The sequence below is a fragment of the Zootermopsis nevadensis genome, unplaced genomic scaffold (genome assembly GCF_977971745.1).
Source record: "Zootermopsis nevadensis isolate Lab colony 2312 unplaced genomic scaffold, Znev_1.0 Znev_ptg000008l, whole genome shotgun sequence".
NCBI classification, from domain to species: domain Eukaryota; kingdom Metazoa; phylum Arthropoda; class Insecta; order Blattodea; family Termopsidae; genus Zootermopsis; species Zootermopsis nevadensis.
Window position 1 is genome coordinate 15,535,705 of NW_028259140.1, and position 27,006 is coordinate 15,562,710.

Here is a 27,006-nt window from a genome sequence, read left to right on the forward strand (position 1 = left end):
GTACCAGGCAGTTAGAAGGCGTAGTCTTCTTTCAGGCCCGGCTTATGATCTGTTAAGCTGATTCTGTATTCGATTTTATCTCCTAAAGATATTTCGAATTCCCCGTTTGATTAGAGCTGTCAGATTTTTCCATTACTCCGTAAGTACCTTAACTTAAATCAAGTTCCTAGTTTTGTGTATTTTGTGGCAATATTTTGTGCTCATTCATAAAAATACTTAAAAGTACCGTACAAAATACCGTGAATAAATAAATACATCTGTTAACTGAAACCATCGCCTGTTTCTTCACGGCATTTGAAGAGGTTGTGAAACCGTTCCCTTCTTCTTTGTAGATTGTTGCCAAGGTGGGATTGGGTTCGATGAACGGATTTATGAGACTCTTATGCTGGGTTTGCGGGATTTAATTAAAGATCCCTCAGCTGAGGCTTTAGTTATTTATTTTCAGGTGATTGCTTATTTAAATTCTCCGCGCGATATTGGTCAAAGTTAATGTAATACACCGATGAGTCCGTGATACCGTTTCAACTTGCAAATACTGACAACTGCCGACTCCTCTCAAAAGACGTCTGCGTCTCAAATATATTACTTTCTCCCACTTATTCCGAAATCTGAGATTTTGTAACATCATTGGTTGGACTTCCCGCTTAGTTTTGTGATTGGTGGAATATTTTAAATTTAAGTCTGATTGGTCGGTTCGATACCCGAGGTCAACTCTGACAGTTTACATCGCGTGGAGACGCTAAGTCACTTATGCCTACTTTTGCATAAACCCAATTAATAGGGATCGGACCTCCCAGGGGTGAAATACTGCAATGGCCAGTTGAAAGAAGTTTCGAACTTCTTGGATGTGGATTTTTCGAAAGGACAGATGACAGTGACCCTTCGCGACATGTGCGGGAGTGAATGCATTGAAAACGGAATCATTGCTTCATCCTTGATGGGTGGTCGTAGTCCGAGCTCGACCTCATGGCTAGACGATTACAGTTGGTTCTTCCTCAGGCACATGGCACAATTACCCGTTATGTTGGAGCAACTCAGCCAAACGTACATTTGCAACTTTTTTTAAATATCACACGTAGATCAGAAATCGATACAAAATTCACAGTCTCTTGCCTTCATAATGACATTTTGTAACTCGAAACATGTCGCCACAAGTGGATTCATTTAATACAAGACGTAAAGAGAAACTGCTGTATATTGATGAATGGTAATATTTTAGATAAATTTAAACGTCTGTAAAATAAATAATTTCAATAAGACTTCTTGAGCAGAAAACAACGAGGCGAAATAATTTTTCCTTCTTTGCCGCAAACAATATTTCTCTTTATTTGATTTTTCTGTAGCTCCTACACCAATTCCTAATTTTCTACATAATTTTCGTAAGGAAAGTAATTAACATTAATGTGTTCGTCGTGGTTGTAATCAACTGCAAACTACTGATTTTCCTGTGCCAGGCCAGGTTCGTAGTTCGAGTCCCGAACGGGCTGAAACTTGAGATGAAAAGGGTAAACCAGGCTTTGGCATGTTAATCCGGTTTATACAAACGAAGGAGGCGCGAAGAGATTATATTTGGAACGCCTTACTTCCTCCAAATGTGATTGATTTTATGAATTTTGGCTTTGTTAATTTGTTGGATTGGAAGAGAGTAGCAACAATCGTCTTTCCTCGAGAGCTTTCGTGACACTCACAAAGCTTTCGCCTCGTAAAAGTTGTTTACGAGGCGAAAACTTAAGCCTTTCCAGATATGGAATGACGTTTGCCCTAGAACAGACACCTCACTGCGATTGGACCAGTGAATTTCGAATGTGGCTTTTCGGAGCGTTTCCGACGTCATGGGGTGATTTTGGGGGGACGAATCGGATCGCCGCATTCAATTGAAAATTTCAGAACGGTTACTGTGTGAGAAAACCTTTAACCCTCTCCGCGCACCGAAGTAAGAAGCGTTGTAACCACACCAGCGCCTGCCTAGCTACTGGGTTTGAATCTAACATTCTTTTACGTTTCGTCTCCTTCTTTTTAGCGTTTCTCCTCCTCCTCCTTCTTCTCCTCCTTCTCCTTCTTCTTCTTCTTTTACATTTCTCCTCCTTTTTTTACGATTCTCCTCCATCAGTTTGTCTCTGTGTTTGTAGGCGTAATCGCCTGCATTCGGTAAGTCCTTGACGACACAAGTGGACATTGCGTATCTATGAACATTCATGTCTGCCGCCTTTTGCCTGCAATTTGAGATATTGAAAGTGGAAACAAACAATCTTCCATCAACCATCAGTGTTATCTACACTCAAGACAATTTTTACCACATTTCGCGGACAGAGTTACAGAAAATATGTAGCTCTACATGCGATGATGTAACTCACGAAGGAAAGCCTCTTCTACAATAAATAATTCATTTAATACAAATTTAATAGAAATGTAATTTGAATGTCAGTGCAATTATGTAAAGAAATTATTCATTTTCTTAAAAATATATATACTTTTACTTTTGGGGTTCTAAAATATCAGAGATTTCGGTGTAAAATAAGTATAAAAGAATTATCTTTGGGAGTCGTAAAATGTTTTGCCCTAAAAATGTCCATGTCTGATGGGCTGGCTCTGTCTTTGGGTAGAATGGGAAACTGCTTGAAGCTAAGGGCACAGCTTCCACCGAAATGTCGTTGCTTGTATTTTGTTTCCTGACAACCTTAACAAACATTCCTCCAATCGGAATTCAATGCACGATTGCCTCACCATATTTCAGAACAGTTCCTACGTGATCTTTCTTTTGCTCAGATGCACACAGAACACCGGCCAACGTCCTGTTATAACGCAATACATTTTATTACATCAAAGTGGAGGGAGAGGTTACCACTATTTTAAAAGGCTGTGAAATGACTTGTGTTCTGGCTAGCGACGTTTGGTACACTTCATTATGCCATTGACTTCGGTCAGAATAATGAACTTAACCACACACTTTCTTTGGAGAGATAAGCACGTCTTGTTTGAGACATGCGTCGATGACAATATTTCCCTCTTTTAGCAAAATATTTTCAACACAATTTTGTTCCACCAAAAATAGTTTTGCTACACGTAAGACAGACAAAAATCAAAATTAAATGAATTTTTCTGGGATTTTTGGCTCTTGCACAAAAAGGTATGAATAAATTTGTCTTCTGGGATGTTTTTGGAGCTCCTTACTCACTCCATCAACAGATGGCAGGAGACTGCGTGGTCAAACACGCCAAGAGACAGCCATTTTAAAATAAACGTCCATCAGAAATGGGAACATGAGATGGATAGGCGTCGTTAAACCTGAAACTGGCCTAACACTTTGATGACAGCCGAAGATTGTGGCGATGCTAATGTGCTTAAAGCCAGACACTTCCTGCCCAAGAGAGTGCCACTGATCAAAGACACTTAGTCCAAGAGCTTCTTATTAATGCAGTCACAGTTTACGTCTGATTAGCATTTCCTAGTCATTAGCCCTCTGATTTAACCAATCAGCTTGACCGCAACGTCGCCCCGCCTCCTTTCATTCTACACCCTTAACCATCCATTTTTCGCGCGCTTATTCGAGGCTCTGAGTAAGCAGTAAGAACCTCTGAAACGTCGGTCACTATAAGGCGCTGCATCCACAAGATCGCGGATACATTGACCGGAAATAATTCACTTCCTAGAGCTTTTCGAAAGTAAGAGTTCGTGATTATACAGCCCTGAACAACCAAACAAAGAATCAAACAAACAAAGAGACAAACCATTGATTTTCCTTGCCATCGAAATATGCGACCCACTCGTTATAACATCCACCGATTACGAAGATCGTGTCGTCCATCACTTCTGCGTTTAATTGATATTCATAGAAGTTCATGGCAGGGATCTCGGTCCACGTGTCTTCTGCAGCGTCATACCTTTCGGTTCTGAGCTCGGATGATGTCTTGTTCTGTCCTCCTGCACACACACACACACACACATTCAGTAACAGGTCACAGGATATAAAAAAAAGCTGATAAACGAAACTTATCCTAACCCCATTTAGCGGTTCCCTTCTTCAAATGAATTACTCCGAGACATGGCCACGAAATGTGTGGCTTTTACGGAGCCACAAGATCCATCACCTTATTCACAAAAGTCGGTAGTTGACCTCATCTCACATATTCTAAATCCTTAAAAACATTTTAATATTATCCTTCCTTTTACGCCAATGTGTCACAAGTGGTATCTTCTCTTCAAGATTACCAATTACAAATTTCTAGATGTTTGTATTTCCCGTAACTTCGATGCTTCACACTCCGTCTGTCTTTACGCTCTTAAAATTTGTTATTCCGTAAAAGGAACGAATGAATTAAATACAACAACAAAAATTCATTCCCTCTTGCATTGTCAGTTTTAGTACCAGGAACAGCCACAATTTTATTTTCGTACTTGTAGCATCAGGAAATTGCGACTGACATCTCTTGTCTACTTCATGAAACTGCGTGAGAAAGTAGCCTTAAATATCAACACAAGATGGCGTTACACACACAAGTGACGAAAAGCAAAAACTGCGAAGGGACTGCTTTAAACCACCGGCCTTTTGGGGATAACAGAACGGCAAACTGAAATTTCCTTGCTGCAAAAACAAAATATTTAAATTTAAAACTGGGACTCTGTGAAAAATAGGGCATACGTTACTTTGGATACCACGAGAGATTATACAATGTTAGTTAGTTAGTTGGTTAAGTGTTCTTTGTGGAGAATGCAATCGAAACCACGAATCGGGGTTATAATTACTTACAAACTCTGTAATGACAGGAGAAAAATTCTGTTCATAAAATCTCAGTCACTAAAAGAAAACCATGATAACATTTCACAATAGCAAGTTCTGTCAGGAGGATAGAGGAGCATCGCTCAGAATGTCCAGAGTTCTCACCTAGGGCGTACAGGAGGCCGTGGAACTCGACGCAAGTAAAATAGTCACGTCGAGAATGCATTGGTGCGACGAACGTCCATTGGTCGGTGTCCGGGTCATAAACTTCCACCGAGTTTAGATAATTCATACCATCATATCCACCAGCGACGTACATTTTGTCTGCAAAAACAAATTAGCCATATGACACGAACTCTACTCACATTTGGTGTAGGCAGAGGCGTGAAAACTGGTCCATGCAGAGCACAGACATGGGACAATCCCTACTTAAATCTGTAAATCTAATAAATCCCCCTTCGAGTCACAGAAACTGCACAGACACGGCCGTCTTTGTTCATCTGTTTCTTTGTTTCGAAAGCAGACCATCGGCGTGTCGGAGGAAAATTGTTTAAATCATAAAATTTAATACAAACAACATAAAGTGCTTAAATGCATAATGGAAATCTTCTGTGAAAGAGTTTTATTAAATTTAGTACCAGAGATGTACGGTACGAGCTGCTAAAAGGTGCTCTACATTTATAATACGAGGGTCGCTCATTAAGTAATGCCCCACATTTTTTTCCTCAGAATATATTTATTCAAGATGGCTGAAATTTGGTGACAATATAAATCAATGTTTCCTTTACACATACTATTTTTCCACATAGTCCCCATCAACTTGTACGGTTTTACGCCAGCGTGGAACAAGTGCATGCATGCCTTGCCGGTACCAGCTCTTGTCCTGTGCACGTAGCCATGTCCTCACTGCTTGAATCACGCTCTCGTCATCTTCAAATCTTGTTCCGCGGATAGCATCTTTAAGTGGCCCAAAGAGATGGAAGTCGGAGGGTGCCAGATCTGGACTGTAGGGTGGATGGGGTAGCACCGTCCAACCCAATTTGGTGATTTCTTCCCGGATTCTCAGACTTGTGTGAGGGCGTGCATTGTCGTGCAGGAGCAAAATTTCTGCTGGATGCTTGTGAGGCCGAACTCGTCGAAAACGCTTCTTGAGGGTTTTCAGGGTCCTGATGTACGCGTCTGAATTGATGGTCGCACCTCTTGGCATCACATCCACAAGAATGACCCCATCACTGTCCCAAAAGACAGTCATCATGACTTTTCCGGCGGAGGGAGTTGTCTTGAATTTCTTCTTTCTCGGTGATTGAGGATGATGCCACTCCATTGACTGCCTTTTTGTCTCTGGCTCAAAGTGGTGTATCCAGGTTTCGTCACCTGTAATGATCCGGGACAGAAAGACCTCTCCCTCAGCATCAAAACGCTCCAACAATTCAGAAGAAATCGTTTTCCTTTGAATCCTGTGGTCTGCTGTGAGACTTCGTGGAACCCATCTTGCGCACACCTTCGAATATGCGAGAGCCCTTATAATTGCAATCACACTTCCATTGCTGACTGAAAGCTGTTGGGCCAATTGTCGAGTTGTGATGCGCCGATCCTCACGAATAATGGCATCCGCGCGGTTCAACATGTCTGGAGTGGTGGCTGTGGCAGGACGCCCAGAGCGCGGCAGATCACGGAGCTCGGTTTCTTCACTTCCTGAAGCTTTAACTCTCTTAGCCCAGCGACCAACGGTGCTCCTATCGACTGCACAGCTTCCATACACAGCACACAAACGTTTATGAATGTTCACCACCGTTTCTTTTTCAGCAACAAGGAATTCAATTACAGCTCGTTGCTTGTAACGAGAGTCGTTCACAGACGCCATTTTAACAGTTCACTACAGCTCCGCTATCGGTTGGAATCATTTGAAACTCCGTACACGAACGCGGGAAACATCAAATCTCAAGCATGTAAAAGTACACTTTTCTATCTTCATTATTGGCTGAGAAAAAAAATGTGGGGCATTACTTAATGAGCGACCCTCGTACAATGCGCTATTTACGTGAGATTATTAACTGTCTGAAAAACATATTACATCTGCATTATTTGAGAGCCAATTTGATAGTTTGATGGTTGTTTGCATTCACTTCTAGTGCACACTAAAAAGACAGAAGTCGACGCACAGAGACATCTTACAAGAGCCGAAGAAACCATCACGCACTCAGAACTTCAAGCCTTTGCAGTCTGTGAAATAACGAAGTACGTAGCATGGATAAAAGAAAGAAATAATAAAAGAATATGGGACGATGGAATGACTGCAACTAAGTTCAAGAGCGAAGAGGAATGCCTTGAAGATGAAGGCATAAAGTTCGTCTGAAACGTCGGTAGTAGTCAATCGACAGCCATCTTCATACTAGACACCGTGAGAACCTCAGATCCCGCGATTCCTTCAACCGTTCGCGCGTTGTCACACGCGGACAGACAGACAGACGCCTCGCCTTCTGCACTAATTCACAAATTTCTGTTTCACAGGATTTACGTACCATTCAGTGCAGCTGCACTTGCATTGTATCGGCGTGTGTTCATGGGAGCGATCAAAGACCACTGGTCCGTCTCGCAGTCGTATCTTTCAGCCGTTCTGTGATAAACATTACCAGAGAAACCGCCGATGGCGTACACTGCACCTCGCAGAACTGCCACACTTAAACCCCATCTGAAACGATAAAAGTATTCTCATTTATTTCTGATGGAGATTCATTTCCTCTCGCTGAACGCAATTGTTCGCTCGCCATTGTTAAATCATAATTCAAATGAATTAACAAGCAAATCGCATTCTTAAAACCAAAATTGTCGCAAAAGTCCTCCTTTATGTGAGTGGTACAATTTTACATCCACTGCCCAGATTTATATCTTGACTAAGACAACGACTATCAGCTTTTGAAGAAGCAATCTGTTCCAAGGAGTTCCTTAGTTACCGATCTGCATCTTACCTTCGGACATGCATAGGCGCCACCTCGCGGCATGTCTTCGTAACAGCGTTGAAGCAGAAACATGAGCCTAATGAATCCCTGCCGTTAAAACCACCGATGACGTAAATGTCGAAACCGACCACTGCCGTGCGATGGGCCATTCGAGGAAAGATCGCGTCGACCCCTTCCACCTGCAGGAAGTACAGGTTATGGCTTTACGTTTCTTTGGGTCATTCGGTCTATTGAAGTAAAATCCTTACATTAGAGTTCAGGCGACCAACCACCGGAGCAGAGGTGCAACCCCCAACAGTGGACCGAAATTGCTACACCGTGGAGGGAGGCACTCGACAAAGACCGCGAGAAATTAACTTGGAGCGAAGGTGGAAACAGAAAGACCCGAAGAGAAGCTCTCGTCAAGTTCGACAGACAAACGTAGAATCAATTTCTGATCAACAGCTGACATTTCAGGTTCGTGCGATGGCAAGGACAGATGTTGGTGTTTTGGGTTTTATCGACGCAAAGATGGAGGCAGTACGTCCCCGACCCCACCCCAGAACCTTCTAATTCACGAGGCGTTACCACGCAGATCGCCGACATCGACACTGATCAGTGCTTCATTTATTACGTTGAAATCCACTGACGATCAACAATGACTTCGTTTCATGTCGAAAATCAGCAGACAGGTTGCCATGACAGTTGAAGTAGGACGCTTTTTGTAAACGGTATTTAAGGAAAACTTCACATCCTTCGTCGATTCCTATTAGAACTTACATTGTACACGAGACTTAGCACGTGTGTAATTTATTTATTTATTCTTTTGACGTAAATACGTCTATGAGGAAGGGCCATTCGGCAAAAATGTGGAACGAAAAAGGGAAACGATAAAGTGTAACTTCTTTGTTATGTTTCCTAGGAAACGTCATCTGTTTACTCGGCTTTGTTGTTACCTATAAAACATTACATTACATTACCATACCTTACATTTCAATACTTTACCTTACCTTACATTACATTACCTTACATTACTTTACATTACATTACATTCATCTACCACAGACCCGTCTTAAGCGTAACTAATTCAAGTTAAATAAGCAAAGTCTTAATCAAACTTTGCTCAATTGTAAAGAATGTATAAAGGAAATATTTAGAATAAAGCCAATATATAAACTTCCTTTCCGTATAGACGTATTTACGTCAAAATCTCCGGAACCGTGGTTCCACTGTCACTTTTTAATTCATGTCTTTGAAGCTTTTCTTAAAAAAGTGTTCAGTGCAATGGAAATAAACGAAAACGAAGTAAAGAGGCTAAGAGCTGCTTGTAATTAAGCTTAAATAAACGATTACTTGGTACAAATAAACAAAAAGGAGGAAAAGTAGTTTTCTCGGAGGCGTCATTTAACAAGGCACGGTAAGAGTAGAAATTCGTGCAACTCACCACAGTCCACCGGTCAGCAAGTGCGTCGTACGCTTCGATTACATCTGACGGCTCTCCGTCGCGACGCCCACCAATAGCAAACAGAATGTCCTGTGGGATTCGCGGGTAGGCAATCCTTGGGGTCACGAAGTCCTTGTCTCCTTCCATCATCATTTCTGAGTCGTGCAGAAACGCGAGCGTCTCTGAAATCACGGGTCTGCACGCCTCATTTTCCATTACGTACGGGTGCTTTTTCACCTGTTGAACAGTTCAATGTGGACCTTATGAACATTTAGGAAGGGATTCCATGTTCCATTGTAGAGGAGACAAGAAATTCACACATAATTTGGTTGGGAACTCACCGAAATAAACTATGCTATATACAGAAAATATGTTTTTGACGTAAATATATCTATATTTTAGGGTCAGTGTCATTCGGCAAAAATGTGTTACGAAAAAGTGTTAGGAAAAAGGGAAACGGAAAAGTGTAACTTCTTCGTTATGTTTCTTAGAAACGTCATCTGTTTACTTAGCATTATTACCTATCAAACATTACATTACCTTACCTTACATTACATTACCTTACCTTACCTTAACTTACCTTACATTACTTTACATTACATTCAGCTAACACAGTCCCGTTTTAATCGTAACTAATTGAAGTTGAATAAGCAATGTCTTACTCAAAACTTAATCAGTTGTAAAGCAGGTATAAAGGAAATATTTAGAATAAAGCCAATATATAAACTTCCTTTCCGTATAGACGTATTTACGACAAATTCTCCGGAACCTTGGTTCCACTAACAACTTTTTTGGTTTATGTAACGACGGTCTTAACAAATGCACAGGTTGTGGAGAGAAGCGAAATCAAAGTTAAATCGATCTTAGAGAAAAATATTGAAATGTGTTTCAACCGAAATCTAAATCCTTCAGTAATGGCTGCATTTTGATTTACATTCAAAATTGTAATTTATTTCTCGTCTCTCCCGTACGAGATGCACATTCTTTTTGATTCGATAACTTTAATTAATCGTCAAAATTACGTAGCATCGAAATAAAATTATGACAATTAGTTGCTTCGAGTGCCAAGGGACGCAACCTTCTGCATGTTGATGGTTGGGTGGAAGGCCCGTCAACACAGCCGCGTGCGGTTATGGGCTCGATGTCTACTATGAGCCATTGCATGTTTCGACCTTAATTAGTCATCATCAGGTGGTTCTCTTTAAGTGTTTGAAACTAGTAGATACGAATGATAAGTTGTAAAGACATTTGAAGCAGTTAACATTTTCGTGAATCCGTCCGATTTTTTCACAAATATTCGTAAGAGGCGAGTGGCTGAAATCACAGGGCATTTGACCTTGGATAGAAACTTTTTTCCTCTCGGGTTAAAGCGCATTGTTAAATGGAAGAAGGAATATGGCTGCTTCGTGAGATTACGTTTAAAATATTAGGATGTTCAAGCTGTCTGTGAGTTTGAAGCCCCTGGGGTAATTTACTCTTGGATGTGGAACGAAATCTTCTTGCTACAATTTTCGGATATCTGTTGTCCCTATGTGGTCAATCAGCTGAAGATTATCATGCTAAGTGCTCATCGTAGGAGCTGCTTGAAATTATTAGAGCAGCTAAGACACTCTTCTTATGGCGGTAGGAACTTTGGTTAAGTTGAACGCTGCGTCAGAAGACGTGATTTATCAGTTGGATGATTTTCCTGTTCGAGCTGAGTGGACGTTTGAATGCAGTTAACGGTGGAATGCTGTAGTTGAACTTAATCGCGTAATGGATCTCAATGAACGCTGAGACTTTAATAAAAGAATTTTTAATTCTGGCCTTAACCTTGGCGAAACGACGTTTTGGTATCTGCGTGTGTTAATCTCGTGAAACCTCGTTTAACCGGACTAAATGGGGGGAACCACGGGTCTGACGAGCGGGGGAAAGGGGAACGTGGTCATGGAATTGAACAAATAAGTAGACTCAATACAGATTCTCCACCTCGGCGGATGATGCGGGCGAGTCGCACGCACAAGTCGACGGCGAAAGTCACTCGTGAGCGCTGTTCGAGGGAGTCCCTGTACTAAAAAAGTTAATTCATCAGTAATTCTGTCCATCGCATGAACTGGAGGTTCTGGTGTGATTCTGCCGATGTCAGTTGATTTCCTTGCTACGTTGTCCTGAACAAGAAGGTTCAGCGTCTATGGGAACCAGCGGGTTGTCTTTTGTCTTTGCCCGATAATAACCAGTTCTCTAAATGTCCAGAAGTGTTCGTAATAATCAGCAAAATCTGGAGTGAGGTGAGATCAATGAACTATATCGCGTGGACTTCGATTTAAACACTCTCGCTGGTGGAATCCAATCGCAACCGATCTGGTTGAAATTCGGTCGCTTAAATGCGGCAATCGGATAATCGAGGCTCGGTTAACAGAGGTTTTGCTGTACGCAGAAGGATGTGGGGCTGAATGTTGATTTTGGTGTTGGGAGGATTATGTGAGAAGCAAGGAATTCCGCAGAGAAAGAAACAGAAAAGGATTTCGAGAGGAAGACAGATTTAATTATGACCCTGCAATAGGTCATCTGCTGGTCATAATGACGATCAAAACATACGCAGTTAAATCAGAACATTTAAATTACAGGGACGTTAATAACAAAATGTCAACGCATTGTAATTCGCCCAGTCCTCAGTCAGAGGCTTTAATCTCCGACCCGGCACTCGGCTGCTCTCTTGAGTAAAGCTGGCGTCACAGCAAATGACAAATGAACATCACCCGAAGGTTCATCACCGAATTAGCCAAAGCCCTCCACCGGACCCTGTCCTGGGCCAACAAAATCCATTCTCCTTCAACTCCTATCTCCCGTAGATCCCGCCTGAGATTGTCCTCCCATCTACGTCTAGGTCTCCCCAGCGGTCTCTTCCCCTCAGGCTTCCCAAATAGTGGACCCAACCAACCAGATGGCTTATGAAACCCGAAGGTTCATCACCGAATTATCCAAAGCCCTCCACCGATCCCTGTCCTGGGCCAACAAAATCCAGTCTCCTTCAACTCCTATCTCCCATAGATCCCACCTGAGATTATCCTCCCATCTACGTCTAGGTCTCCCCAGTGACCTCTTCTCCTCAGGCTCTCCAAAAATACGCGGTGCACACCTCTCGCCCCCATCCGTGCACTCCACATGCCCAGCCCATTTCACTCTTCTTGGCTTAATCACCCTGAAGACGTGACTGATTTAGGCAATATTAAGTCATGCCGCGTGTTTGTCATTACTCGCATCAATTGAAAACTTCTTATGTGTAAACTACGTAGACATTACGTATAAAAATATCAATGTAATCTATAAAGTCTTAGATGCTTCTACTCTGGTGAACTGATTTTAAAAATTTAGGAAAAGAATATGCCATAGAATTTGCGTGACCTTTGATGCTGAACCAGACAGTTAAATAAATTTTGGAAAAAGAAGGCTACACCTTTTCATAAGCATAAAATTTTCGAGTTCTTCTCTGTCTGTAGAACTACAAATGCTTAAGAGGTTACATGATTAAGGACATTCCTGCCTAAGTTACACATTTATATAAACCACGAGCACAAAATGTATTTTGAATTTATCAAATGAACGCGAGAATTACAGTTGGGAACAGTCACAAAAGCTCTAATTTGTTCTAACGCATGCGTAGATCACTACTCAAACACTGCAATGTACAAGATATTCTATGAAAAGTCGATTGGTACTCGGCTCGTCAAAGAACAGCCCACTCTCTTTACTGAACCAGAAGGTTCATCACCATGTTCACAAAATCCCGCCACCGGGGTCTATCCCGAGTCACTTGCATCCAGTTCGCTCCATCGAGTCCCATCTCCATAAGGTCCATATTAATGTTATCCTCCCATCTACGCCGAGGTCTCCCCAATAACTTGTAAACACCCCTCCCCTGCTCACCCTCCTAACAACATCGGGTGAGGACCTCGTCATTCACTTTTCTCTGTTATCCGTCCCACCTTCATTTTGGGTCCAAATATCTTCCTTGTCAGAGACCCTCAGTCTATGTTCCTCCCTCAAAGTGAAAGACCTCGTTTTGCACCCATAAATCCTTTGCATTCCCCGGATTTAACCTGCTGATAATGATAGGGAGATTCGTCGATAATTAGGCTTGTAAAACCGAAATAAAATTTCTTCTCAGTTCCCTAAAACGCTTTAATAATGTCGATGTATCAAGAAATGTAATTATTGTTCAGAATATAAACCCCACTTCTTAGCACCCATATATTTTTATTAAGATTCTGGGCTACGAAAAACTTTTTATTCCTTTAAAATTGTAAAATGTTAATTGCCTACTGAAATTTCTTTTATTATAAATGTTGCCGTGAACAAACAGAAGTCAATCTAATGTTACTTGAAATTGTGTTAAAAAGTTTAATTCTCTTACACGAGTTCACAAATGCCGACGAAAACATTAAATGTGATGAACATTAATAATAATTAGGAATCCCTTACCTCAAACTTTGTTCAGTTGTAAGAGACCACGACGTCCACGGGCAAAGATCACAGATTTCTTAATAATTCTTATATAAGAAAAGAACTTGTGATGTTCTAAAACAATTTTAACAGCACAAAATTATCTACTCTACGACGCACTTTTTCTACAACCGACTCACAGCTCAGCTCTTTCCGCAGTGACGAAAGAGGATTGTTGACGGCGATAATGAAACACAACAATGCCGAGTAAACAGATGACGCAACAATTAGTTTCCTAGGTAACATAACCATTGTTGTCGATCCATATTTACACATTGTTGGTAGTTAAAAAATACAATGAGAATCACTCTAAAACCTTGCATACCGTGTGGTGTATTGGAATATAAAACGTGCATACAAACAAAATTGTCTACACTTTCAAGGGCACTAATGACAAATGCGTTTTGACCTCAAGAGGTTATCATCAGTGGCAAAAACAGTAATTCTTTAGTCTGTCTATTAAAATCATACAATTCAGGAGACGATTGTTTGTTATAAAGCACTCTGCATAAAAAGGTTGCACTTTTTGAAACCATTTTTGATAATTGTCATTATGCTCAAATTTACAAATTAATTAAATTAAAAATTAAATCCATGGCGTAAGAACCCTCTGAGAGCCAAAGCCTCACGTTCACATGCCTAAGCGAAGGTGAACGATCATCCAACCAGATATAGGGTGACGTGTGGTCAGCACGACGAACCCCCAGCCATTGCTGGCTTTCCTGACTGGATTACGCTACTCATTGTAGCTCCCCAATTTCCTCACGATGCTGGGTTGGCACCGGTCCCATACACTGGTCGAAAATCTCATGAGAAAATTTCCTGTCCCCCGAGACTCGAACCAGTGCGCATTCCGTATCGCCGGTCTGAAGCATGATGCCTCAGACCGCGCGGCTACGGCACGGGACTCACATTAACAATAATACTTCAATTAAATCTGAAGCTGAGCACACAAAGCGAGTTTCAAATGTAAATAGGCCTGGAAAAATAAAATAATATGTAGGCTAATTTAGGAAGAGGCCATACACAAGTTTACTTTATTGTGAAATTGCCTTTAAACATGACCAACCACTGAATTTGTAAAAATGCTTTGTCGTAGATGTCGTTTTGCAAGGAACTCTGAACAGCTGAAAGGATTTCCATTAAATTTCAAATTAGGGATTTTTCAGACTTTTCTGCACATTCAAATTCTTGTTAAAAATTGGCAACTATATGGGATCCATAGAATGTAATAAAATGTGTGTGTATGTATGAATTTTTATTATTCTCTGTGACCACAGGTAAATCAAAACAGCTGGTCCTTGCTTAAAATTTGAAGCGCTTTAACAAGAAAACATGGCGCTGCGGGAAGGGATGAACATCAATCCAGCGGGGTAAGACTTCCTTAACCATTACAAATGGTTTCTAGCAAAGTTTTGTGTTTTATTTAAGTTGGTGTACAGGTGGCCCTCGATTTGCGCCGATTTTGAAACCAGCAAGTCAAAAAGTGGGAAAAAAATATTTTACTATTATTTATAACGTTTCACAATGTATCTCGTACTGATTCTTATGCTAAATCGTAATTATTACATCGCTGATTTTGAATAAAATTATAAATACAGTCGTCTCTGCAATTGCGTTCGTTTCGTTAACGCGGATTTGCTCCAATGAGATCGATGAATCGGTAAAAGCTGTTTGTGAAATACGAACTTTTGCATATGCGAGTTTGCTCTTATGCAGTTTCATTCCTGGCGCTTTAAACTTTCAAAGGACTAATTTAATCTCTGCGGAGGTCCCGGGGTTATTTTTACTACGCGATTTTCTATAGGTCGGCGTCTTACATGAATGCAACTATCGCATAACAGCAGAGATGACTGTACAAATCAATCACATGAAAGAATTCTGGGGACCAACGAATTGCCGATTGTAAGAGAATAAAATATATTTTTTAAATTCCCTTTATTTTATTTACGTTATTTCAGAGCTTTAAATGTAATGCCATTATATTAATCGTCAATGTTTGGTTGCTGGGAACGCGTATCATTGACTTCCCATTGATTTACATTATAAAAAGAGTTTCAATTTACGCCGGTTCGTCCAGGAACGCATCCCCGGCGTAAATCGAGGGCTACCTGTACAGTCCCACAAATCAAAAAAGCTCATCAGGTTATGATGAAATAACAAGTAAAATTTCAATTTCTTTTTCTTCACAAGTCATGTCTGGGAAAGAACATGGAGAGACGAGATCTCTTTCCGATTGATTCTGATGGCGAGTCGTGTTTTATTTCTAGCAGCCGAAGGAATGTTTTGTGCTTCAAAGTGGATATAATGTGTGTTCTCTAACAAAGGAGAGACTCTCCTGGCTGTCTTCTTGCACCTCTACATAATCTACTGTTTCTTTTAGGAGCTGGTCCTTCCACACAGAAGCAAAAGAAATATGAGACTACATCACAGCCAAAGAGTGCTGATGGTGGAAAATCACGATCCAGATCAAGCAGGTGTGTAAATATTTATTTCTTGTTTCTCGGCAACTATGTGTCTTATCTCCTTGTCAGGTTTTGATTGATATTTTCCGCTCTGTTTTAATCTGCTCATCGGAACTTTCTGACCATGGCAGTTGGTGTTACTTATTCTGCGTCTGTGCATTCGTAAGAAAGCTTAGAAGGTCTGAAACTGGTATTTTGTTTTTGCGGTCCGAGTTTGGTAAACTGCAAAAAATAATCTGTAATTAAGTGTGAAATTTGTTTCCTTTTGTGCTGCAATACAAATTAGTGTGAGGCGAAAATCTTCTACTGAACTAAACAAGAGAAAATGAGGTACAGTTACTTTGAATTTGCTATTATGGGCTTTAAAAAATGGCATTTTGTGTAATACAATAAAACCCCTCTAGTTGGACACCCCTATAACCTGGACACCCCTCTATATTGGACACTTTTAATTGGAACCGGCGAATATCCTATAATTTTACATATCCACAATACCCTTTATCCTGGAACTTGGTCATCCCTTTTGTTGTAAGTTGGACAGGTTCATGCACTTAACTTCGATGCTTTTATGGGAAACGTTTACAGTTAGTATTTTGTTATTTTGAATTTCTGACTGATGAATGCCTTCTACCTGAGGATTAGCTTATGGTTGAGGGTGTGAGACATTTAAATGCAGTGAAAGTGTATAGTTATTCTTTTGTTGAACCCTTCACTGGACTACAGTATGTATTGCTGGTACAGTTTTAACTTTGTCAGTTCTGTGCTTGCAACTGAGTTAAACAGTGTTAACAGCAATTACAGTAATTAGATTATGTAAGTAAATAGATTACATTGTCGGTAAACGTAAAGTATCGGTGCCCTTCCCTTTCAGCTTATCCATGCAAGTTTAATTTCGTGAAAACAAAATTTGTAAAAATTTAATTTACCCTTTTGATTTTTCTTATCAATAATTTCCTTTTTTGGGAAGGGCTCCATAATACTCTACAATTACCACATTGTCATTACACCACAATTTGAAAGGATATTTTCCCCTTTCCCTTTATCCTGGACACCTCTGTAAGTTGGACACATTATCGTGGAACCGTAAGTGTCCAAGTTAGAGAGGTTTTACTGTAGTTGCTTATTCTATGCCTTTGTTGGTAGTGTAAAAATACTGTTACTGAAACCAAACTCACGTTTTGCAGTTCTTTGATTTGAACGTTTATGAGTAGTGATTATTTAGCTTCATCTGAAAGGGATCTCATGAGCTATAGATTTTTCTCTGAGTGCATTATCAACAGAGTTATTAAAGAGAAACCTTATGCATGGAGGTGATTTTAATATCCTGTATTTCCAAAACCACTTGACAGATATTGAACAAAAATAAGACAAATGGCTGGTAATGGGATCAATTTTTATGCCAAATTTCATCAAAATTTTAGACATTAAAGTTCAATGAGTGTTGTGTTGATTTTTCGTATTTTCATGGATATTTGTCCTAACATTTTGTGCTTTCCTTTGCAGGCAAGACAAGCGTTCACTAAAAAAGACTCCTGGCAAGACACGATCAGTCCCAAGACCAACAGTTGAGGTTTTCTGCCGAGTAAGGCCAATTGAAAAACCCTGTGTAGAAGTTGCTTCGGAGAAGACAGTCTTGGTTAAACGACCGTCAACTTCTTCTGCAACCAAGTACACCTTCAAACACGTGTTTGAAGGCAGTTCTACACAGGAGGATGTTTTTCGCACAGTTGCCTTGCCCTTGGTAGAGGACCTCACACGCGGCAAAGATGGCTTGCTCTTCACTTACTGTGGTAGTGGCAGCGGTAAAACTTTCACAATGACTGGACACGCAGAGGATCCAGGAATATTGCCGCGATGCTTCGACATCATCTTCGATAGCATTAGCCACTGCCAAGCCAAGGAATGTGTTTTTCGGCCTGATGCAAAGAATGGTTTCGACATTCTAAGTGCTGCAGGTCCATTGAAAACATCAGAGAAGTAAGTCATGAAACAATCTGAGCCAAGTAGAATTTATACTAACGGCAAGCGGAAAAGCTTATATTTTGTCACACAGAAATTTATTAATAGACGGTGCAATTTCTGCTTTTTGTTCCTTGAACATCTTCAGAACAAAAGAATTCCTTCACAGTTATTAAGAAAACTGTTTTTGCTGTGGACGTACAGAAACGTAGACCACGTGGTTTCACTGTGAAAATATCCTTTCCCTTTTTTCCCATTTACCACACATAATTTAGGATTAGTACGTCATTCAGTTTTTCCCCCTTTTTGGACCCTTTCTACAAAAAACTTCCTGACATTACCCTATTTTTATTTAATGACAGCGTAGCATAAAATCAATGAATTGTAAGGGCCTGGCATTTGCCTGGAGGGGCCAAAGAAAACCACGTAAAACATCATTCTGTGGTATAAAGTTTGGATCCGGGATTTGCTGAACACAAAACGAGCTTGCTACCCACTTGGCTGCAACGTTCACTGAAATGGTCAGTAGTTTTCTTGCGTACTCGTACTTCAGCTAGCCACGAATATGTAGAAGAGATCTTTATTGTTTCAGGAGAGATTTGCCTCGGCTGACTCCAGATAGCACATAGATCAGATGTGCGGTCTTTGTGACTTATGCTGAAGTATGCAATGATTATGTGTGTGACCTGCTGGCACGTACACCTGAAGAGTTAGTAGTTTTTGTTTGTTATGGAATGAACAAACATGGCTGACCATGTCTGACTGTTTGATTTAAGCTGAACGAATTTGGATAACCAAAGGTTGCCATGTGCTTTCACCTCCTTCCGTGGAGGATTTCACTGACGTGGAGTTTGCGAGATACTTTGCTATGTTTATCTTCACTTTCAGGTCCATTTATTACAGCAAACTTTCATTCATAATAACAAATAATATCTGGTTTTATTTTTACATACGTGTATTATTTACTTTAGTATTACTGTTATTTACTTTTAATTTATTGCTGTTTCACGATAAACCATTCATGTGCTGAGGAAACTAAACTATCTTCCAGGCAAAAGCAGTCAAAGGAATTGAGGTTTGATGCCAACGGCAAGACATATGTACAATCCACAACGGAAGTGGAAGTGATATCAACGGAACAAGCACTGCAAACTTTCAACAAAAGGGAGGAAAGAAAGCGGGTGGCTGCTACTGCGATTAACGAACAATCCAGTAGGAGCCACACTCTTTTCTCAATTAGATTGGTGCAGGTTTGTGTTAATTAAGATGGTTTTTAAATCTTACTCCGTAACAAATGTTTCTGACTTTAAAGCTGTTGTCTTGTTTTAGGCACCTCTTGACGATCAGGGTGAAAATATTCTGCAAGATAAGAAAGCTCTACGTATCAGCCAGTTCTTATTAGTGGATCTGGCTGGTACAGAGAATACTAAGAAGGCAAAGACTGCCGGCGAGACGCTTAGAGAAGGAGGTACATTTATTTGTTTATTAACAGTCCTACATAATAAGTGGTGACTTTTGATGCTTCTGAATGTTTCGACTTCATTTGGGGCTCCTGTATTCTGATTTGTAGGTCAGATGATCTCCGACTTGAAACATTTTAAATGCAAAAGAAGACTGGCACATGTTTGATTAAAATGAGTGAAATGAAAATAGTAGCAAGTGTGGAATAACATTTTCATATTCCTACAATTTATTCACTTTTAAATTATGTGCTAATCACCGGATATTATGTATCAGTAAGGAAATGTGGTTGTAAGCCACTTTGTTTGCATTTTTGTCGTAGTTCATTAAAGACTTCGTGGTCTGAGCTCTGCAGTTACTTGCAAGTCCAAAACGTGTAATCTCTTCTGTAATTGGTCCTGGCTTTCATTCCTACTTCCTTTGGTAAACGTGCGTACCAGTATGACATTTCTCTGACCAACAGCACACAAGTTCAAGAATCTTAATTTAACAGCAAATCAGTGGATGAACTATTTCCATATTTACGTGTGTTTCACACTTTTCCCCCCTCCAAAATCATTTCTTCTTAAAATTAGGCTGCATGTAATACATGAAACAGTGTCGCCAACAATCACAAAATATGAGTCTGTATTATACAGTATATTGTGTGTCTGACTCTGTTCGCAGCTAAGATCAACGAGTCCCTGTTGTATCTGGGAAGGTGCTTCAGGGCAGTTGGCAGAAACCAGCAAAAGGTCCCCTACAGAGATTCGAAAATAACTTACCTATTCAAAAACTTCTTTGATGGTGAAGGGCAGGTGAAAATGATTGTGTGTGTGAATCCTAGGGTTGAAGATTATGCGGCAACAGTCGTAAGTACTGTGTAAAAATGATTTGCCATTTTCGTTGGATTTTACTACTAAAATAATGTGGTTAATGCTCTTGGAAGAAAGTACGCTACAAATTCTCTGAACTAAGTCATTTATCAATGATCTAATTGATTCCTACTGGTTCATTTGCATACATTTTTCTTTTGGAAGAAGGTACTACTGATTTTCATATTCATACTAATTGCAAAGTCCATTACTCTTATACCATTTCCATTACTTTCCTTTCCCTGTATGAGGTCTAAATTCTTCTTCCTGCCCTTTTTTTTGGCATTTAGGTCTCCTAATATAATTTCAACGTCATTTCTCACCTCTTCTAACTTCTCACAGAACCCATCCTTAACTTCATCCTATTTCTCCTCTGTCAGGGCATGATAATATTAAAATATCTTCCTTCTGATCCTGTCATCTACAGCCTTGAAGTCCACAATCAGATTTTTATGCACCATGAACCCTGTATCAACTAATGTGAAATATTTATTCCACTTTCATCAGATTTCTTGAAGTGCTGCAATTGCGATTTTATATTTCCCTAATTCTTATTTAACTTTGCGTAAGGTTCCAAATCTGTTCGTAGTCAATACATTCAAAGTCCCTTGTTCTTGCCTGGATCCATCCGGCTTGCCTCGTTGGGTTTCTGAGCAACTAAATTTTTTCAATTAGAGGATGTTAGTCTCTCGCTCGACCCTCGTCCTTTATCTGGGCTTGGGACCGGCAACATGAGATCAGAGATCCCGTGCAAGCGGAGTTTTTGTAAACTCACAATTTTAAAAATTTCATGATCCCTTAATTTGAAATTCCAACATTTAAAATTAATATTTAAACATGTGTCCTAAACTAAACTTCCATGACAGGACACGCACCTCTCAGGAGTTAAGTACGTGAATATTTTGATGTTGTCACTTTCTGTGTACGTGCGTGTGTGGGTTTCCATTATAAGTTAATTAAGCTCTAGAACAATTACCATTAATACAAGCTGTTGTGCACAGTTATTAGAATATGATACAATGTTCTACAAAATGCACATTCTCTCTGTGAAGTACGTTTCAACATGGCTTCTTGTAGTGGCTTAAATATTTTAAGTACCAGATAATCTTCAGAGCACGGCAGCCTCAACCAAACAGAAATGGTCAACCAGGCAAAACTAGGAGTAAGAAGCCAATTATTTACTTTAACCAATCACTGAGGGAATAATTGAGACTGCGGCAGACAAAAAATGCTTAACCTAACCTAACATGACTGAACCCGTTTTAACCTATAAAAACAACCTCAACGTACAGGAACCCTTGGGATGTTTCCGACTTGCACCAATATGAACTACGATAACAATAGGATGTACAGTGCACATTCTAAGAACACATAACGCTGGTTGCCAATGGTAACCATAGCAACCATAAGTATGATTTTGGAATGGCACAACCTCCATATCCCAATCTGTCTAGTGGTTCTCTTGTTGAAGAACCCGTAATGCGTCCTTGCTATGCATTTTGTGCGAAGCACGCATAATAAAATGGAAAGGACTTGCAGTTTACTAAATGTTTTTTCCCACTGTAACAGAAGCTGGATTCAGAAGTCTACTTTTGCATGTAAAATACAAAAATATGGATCTGGACATAAGCCAGCTTTGCACTTTGAACAATGAAAATTTGTAGTTCTTTTATTCCCCACTGAACATGTGAGTATAATCCTGTAGCCGGCCAATATCCAATGTGTTGAACTTTGAGTCGAGTTGTTCGATTAGCTCGAGGATTTGGTCTTCCTCTTGTATTGTAACCTCAAACAGGTGAAAAAATATCTTTATCCATTTTTCATGTTCTCCAACCAATTCAATAACTATTAGCATTCTTGTCAACGCAGCTTATGAGCTGACAAGTTCAATGGGAGGTTTATGAGCGCAGTGTTTTATATTTTCCTGTGCAAGAGAACAATGTGTTTAGAATTCATTTTGAGGCATTTTTTAAACGTGTGCGCGTTTGTGAAAATTTTTGAAAATATTACTTATTCTGAAAATTCACTTGTATGTTTCCTTGCAGAATGCAATGAAATTTGCAGAAATGCCGCAAGGAGTTCGAATGTCTCTCTCTACAGCCAGTGAAGTAAGTTTATCATATAAAATAATCAGTGCAGTAAAAGTGTGATGTAATGTGTCCAACCTATAACAAGCCCATCTGTATGAATGTGTTTATGCAAAATTAGTGTTAAATATAGGAATTTTTTGTTGTAATGATGGCACCATTCCATTATTTTAAATGCAACATAACAAGAATGTTTGATCACTTTCAGCAGTCATGTAATTATACATCATTTCATTTTCACAAAACAAGTCGCCCGCTTTTCGTAATCACATCAAGTGATGCGTAGTCGTCGTCAGTATTCCGAGTCAGCCACGGCTCACATTGCCAGTGGTTACTGTTGAGTGGAAAGTATCCAGTTATTCAGTAACTGGTGACAACTGAAAAAGAGTAAAACCATTGATAGAGAAGCTAGGGAGATGACAGATCATGTGAATCGCAGTGTAGACCAGAATTAGTGGACGAGAGTGTGATTTTTCCTATTTGCCGTGCATAAGAAATGACTATTCTGGGGTGTCGGTTGCAACGATGAAAAAGAGAGCAGACAGAAAAAATTGTGCAGTGTTAAAGCCTTATATTTTTGACAAGGTCCACATGTTCCGTCAACATCTGCTCGCACTGCCAAGGGCAAACCTCTTCTCCTGAGTGACAGAAAGTACCTCTATGACCATGTAAATGTCAATAAATTTGTAATTATTTGAAAACATTTAATTTAGAAGAAACAGTACAAGAATAGTGATCAGAAACAAATAGGCTAACTCAGAGAATTTCAGAATACAAACCAATCAGTTACAGAGATGTAGAATGTCCCGGAAGAAGATGCAAAGATTCCCGAATCAGAGTGAGTCGGTGACCTAATCTGTGTCGTATTATAATGGATTTTGAGTATCATGTGCTGATAAATGTAAGCTATGCTTCAAATTACTCAACAGGACCTTTCCATGAAGAAATACTAATAGGTGATGGACATTTATTTTCATAATTGTACCAAATATTATTGAAGTAAGTTTTATTTTCTGAATTACAGCTCAGCAAACCGGCCTTGCCGATGAATGGCACAGATCAAAATATTGAAGAAGATAACGGCCTTGTGAATCGGTAAGTTCTGCTTTGTTGGAATTTATTATACAATTCTAGCTGTGCATCTACGTCATGTGCTGTGTAAATTGGTTAAACTATGTTTTACCTATGACATAAAATATGTTTCCCGTTTCCCTGTTGTAGAACATTCTGTTGCTTGATTGTAGTTACTTGTCTGCCTTAAAATTAATAGCAACATAAACATTGCAGAAAATGGCTGTCTTCTTGGTTGTTGTGCCATGTAGTCTGGTAGAGGTTTACTGACGTTTCAGACGTCCTTGCTGCCTCCATCATCAGGGCGATCACAAGGACCTCTGAAACGCCATGAAAACCTCATATCCTACACAAATAGATGCGCTTCAGTTGGGAGAAAACGCATTTCCCTTATGCATTCTTTTCACCCTGCATACGTAACTTGTCTCTGCAGAATGTGGTTGTTTTCCATCCTTATATAATTGATTCCTACATTTTGAAATTTTATTTTTTGTATGAGAAGGAGTAATCTGTTCCGGAATACAGAAAATGTATGCTTTGAACTCTGCATTCTGAATGCTCCTAGCTGACACATCATACATGTACACTAAAAGTGTTTCCATACGTGTCACACATATGCAGTAATTCACAGACAATATAAAAATATAAGTGTATTTTTCAACATGATTCTGACATGAACTCTAACTTACTAATCTTTGTCGCAGTTAAAACTGGACAGAATTACAGTCCAACTTACATACTTTCCATTGTCATCGCTAAAGCGCACGAACTTCCATTCTAAACATTGTTTCCTTTCTGATTCTCTACTTCCCCCCCCCCCCCCCCCCAAATAACAGCATAGTCTCAAGTATAGAACAATGAAAGTAGTCAATAAATACATTGTATGGTTTAAGTTGAAATGTGTCTGAAACCTGTTAAACAATGATAAAATATAACTTAAACAACTTTAATGTCCAAAATCCATGTTCGCTCATGCACAGATGGTAATGGAACTGAATTTTGGTCAGGTAAATAATTTGTGTTATGTATGCAGCCACCATGTTTGACATCGTACCAACAATTACTGTACAAAATCTGTGTATTTTTCAAAGATCTGTTGTATGAACTAGGGCGACTCTCACCTCACATGTTCATCCGTCTGTCTTGCTGGAAGGAAAAGTAAAAATTATGAGTTTAGGGTAGCCTCCAGTGGCAGTGAAGTTTTGTGTGCCTGTCTTAACGTGTGTGTGCTATGTGCTCCGCCAATCTGGGAAACAGTTCTTGTTTAGTGCAGAGTAAGACTTTTCAACGGTAGCAGCAATAACAACTTTAGGAGACGGACATTCTGGATGATGGCTTTTACGTGACACTTAACTTCAAATGCATTTCCAGACTTGGCTGTGGTCAAGACAGTGTCGGGGTGACCAGGGATGTTACCTCTAGCCTCTGCTGCATTTTAAGCGTGGTAATGAACCTTCTGTTTCCATAATGAGTGGTAAATATCTAAAACAGCTGAGCCATTATTAGCTTTCCAAGAAGCACTGAGACATGGTTAGCTCTCCTGTTTCATAATAGGAAGGTCTTGGCTTCAGAACTCAACCCAGAGACCGGCTACTCTGACACATTTTCCTCAGTGTCTCCAGACAAATGCCGAAGTAAGAATTTAAATTAAGCCAAAACCCCTTCCTTCCACATCCTTTCCAAATCATCATTCATTGATAATTCTATTTTTCGACTGTATGTAGTCTGAGCTACTAGCATGGTAGTTAAATAAGCCACATAGTATATGGCCTAAGTAAATTGGCATCTGCTTAATTATTAAAATACTCCTCAGTAGAACGGAATCGAGGTTCTCACGGTGGAAAGTACGAAGTTGGCTGTCTTCTGGGTCGTAGCACCGCGTAGTATGTTAGAAGTTCACAGACGTTTCGCAGGTCCTTGCTGCCCTATCATCAGGGCGATTGCAATAGCAAAGTTCTACAAGACTACACAGCGATACAACACAGAAGACAGCTATCTCCTTAAATCTTTCTGACATGTTGAACATAGTCTGAAGTACATTTGTTCGCTGATAAAAGCTGAACACAATGCCTTGTGACCCGCTCCGGCCTCAGTCATCTTTTTAAACGGCGTCATTTGTTTCTTTCTCCTATTGGTTTATGTTTCAAAATTTGATGTGGCAATCTGTCCTCCTCCATTCTTCGTACATGTTGGATCCAGTTCCTTCTGTATCTGTGGATTTTTTTCCAATATTGGCTCTGTAGTTCTTTGTGGATGACGTCATCTCTTTTATGATCTCTCCATGTGTATTTGGCTATTTTTCTTAAGAACTTTATCTCTGCTGCTGCAATTGTTGATTTGTTGCGTTGTTTCATTATCCAGGTTTCGCACCCTAAAAGAAGTGTGGTTATGGCCAAGGTTTTATATATTTTCAATCTAGTTTCTGTTGGGATTTTAGGGGGTTTAAAGATTTCATAAATGATGTCTGTAACTTGTATTTTGATAATTTTACTGTGAAATCCTTTTGTTTCATATGATAAAGATAATTATATGATAATTAAATGTATTAATTTGTTGTATGATTATATTATTTATTATTATCTTAGATCTGATGGGATCTTGTCCTTTGAATGCCATAGTTTTGGTCTTGTCTGTTCACAACTTTAAGTTGTATTTCGAAAAGTTAAATTATCTGTTTAATCTTTATCGCAGGTGAACAATATGACAGTGTCAGTGCCTCCTGTAAATGTCTTGGCAACTATCAAACGAAGCACAGAGGGAGGCTAAAGAGTACAAAAAGCTATATAGTTGTAAGGAGTGCGAAGCTGAGGCAGTTGCAGAGCATAGCTCAAGCAAAATAGCGACAGACGGAGGGCTAGAGGAGAACTGTGCTGCCACATCCAGTTCATACAACACTGTGGAACATGTTTGTCACAGAAATAAATTACGGTTCTCTAGCTCTGTAGTTTGTTAAATGATTGCTGTGTGGTTGGCAGCAATTGAACACTTTAACAGCTGAAGTGATATGAACTGTGAATCATCATTCTGTAAGATATGGATGATGCCTTGTTGTAACTTGTAGAGCAGCAACCTTTTTGCATGCCCATTTATGAAGACGCCTTGTCACCTACTCACCCTGTTTTTGTAAAGTGCTGTGAAATCTGAAACAACTTCACTCTTCAATGAATTTCTTTATACACTTCAATAAAGAGAATTAAATTGGTGAAGCCTGTAGCGTTCTTTCCCCTTTCTGTGATATTCAGCATCTGAAACGTTTTCTGCATGTTGTTTTTTAATGATGTGCAGTCATTCAAATAATTGCTGGTAGATAACATTTGAGTTTCATAAGGTAATATAATATTCAGCGAGTCTTAATATTCGTTGTAATTGTTATATCAACGTAAACTCACATAAAAATCATAATGAGAACTTTCTGTGGTGTAAGTTTAGTTCTACGAGTGCAAGATGCTGGTTCTAAATATCTTTCTGGTGCATTCTGCTTTATAAGTTTACTTTCGTTATTGACTTTCTTTAATGCAAACTTCCTT

The 27,006-nt window shown here is 39.7% G+C and overlaps 3 protein-coding genes across 3 annotated transcripts in view; 2 read left to right on the plus strand and 1 right to left on the minus strand.

The window, feature by feature from the left end:
- LOC147874520 (kelch-like protein 10) overlaps positions 1-27,006 on the plus strand; it is a 155,557-nt gene that overhangs the window by 53,809 nt on the left and 74,742 nt on the right. The gene's annotated exons all lie outside the window — the stretch shown is intronic.
- LOC147874522 (uncharacterized) lies at positions 1,814-7,835 on the minus strand. The gene is made up of 5 exons (XM_087344714.1): positions 7,687-7,835; positions 7,240-7,409; positions 4,883-5,041; positions 3,729-3,921; positions 1,814-2,213 (listed from the first exon to the last, which is right to left on the minus strand). Exons 1-5 carry the CDS (start codon positions 7,824-7,826, stop codon positions 1,985-1,987), a joined length of 891 nt encoding a protein of 296 aa, XP_087200840.1. The 5' UTR covers positions 7,827-7,835; the 3' UTR covers positions 1,814-1,984.
- LOC110840678 (kinesin-like protein KIF23) lies at positions 14,918-26,685 on the plus strand. Its single transcript, XM_087345376.1, has 11 exons — positions 14,918-14,955; positions 15,910-16,059; positions 17,551-18,024; positions 18,396-18,450; positions 18,978-19,256; positions 19,336-19,474; positions 20,134-20,318; positions 22,367-22,429; positions 23,433-23,503; positions 24,851-24,923; positions 26,171-26,685. Exons 1-11 carry the CDS (start codon positions 14,918-14,920, stop codon positions 26,243-26,245), a joined length of 1,602 nt encoding a protein of 533 aa, XP_087201502.1. The 3' UTR covers positions 26,246-26,685.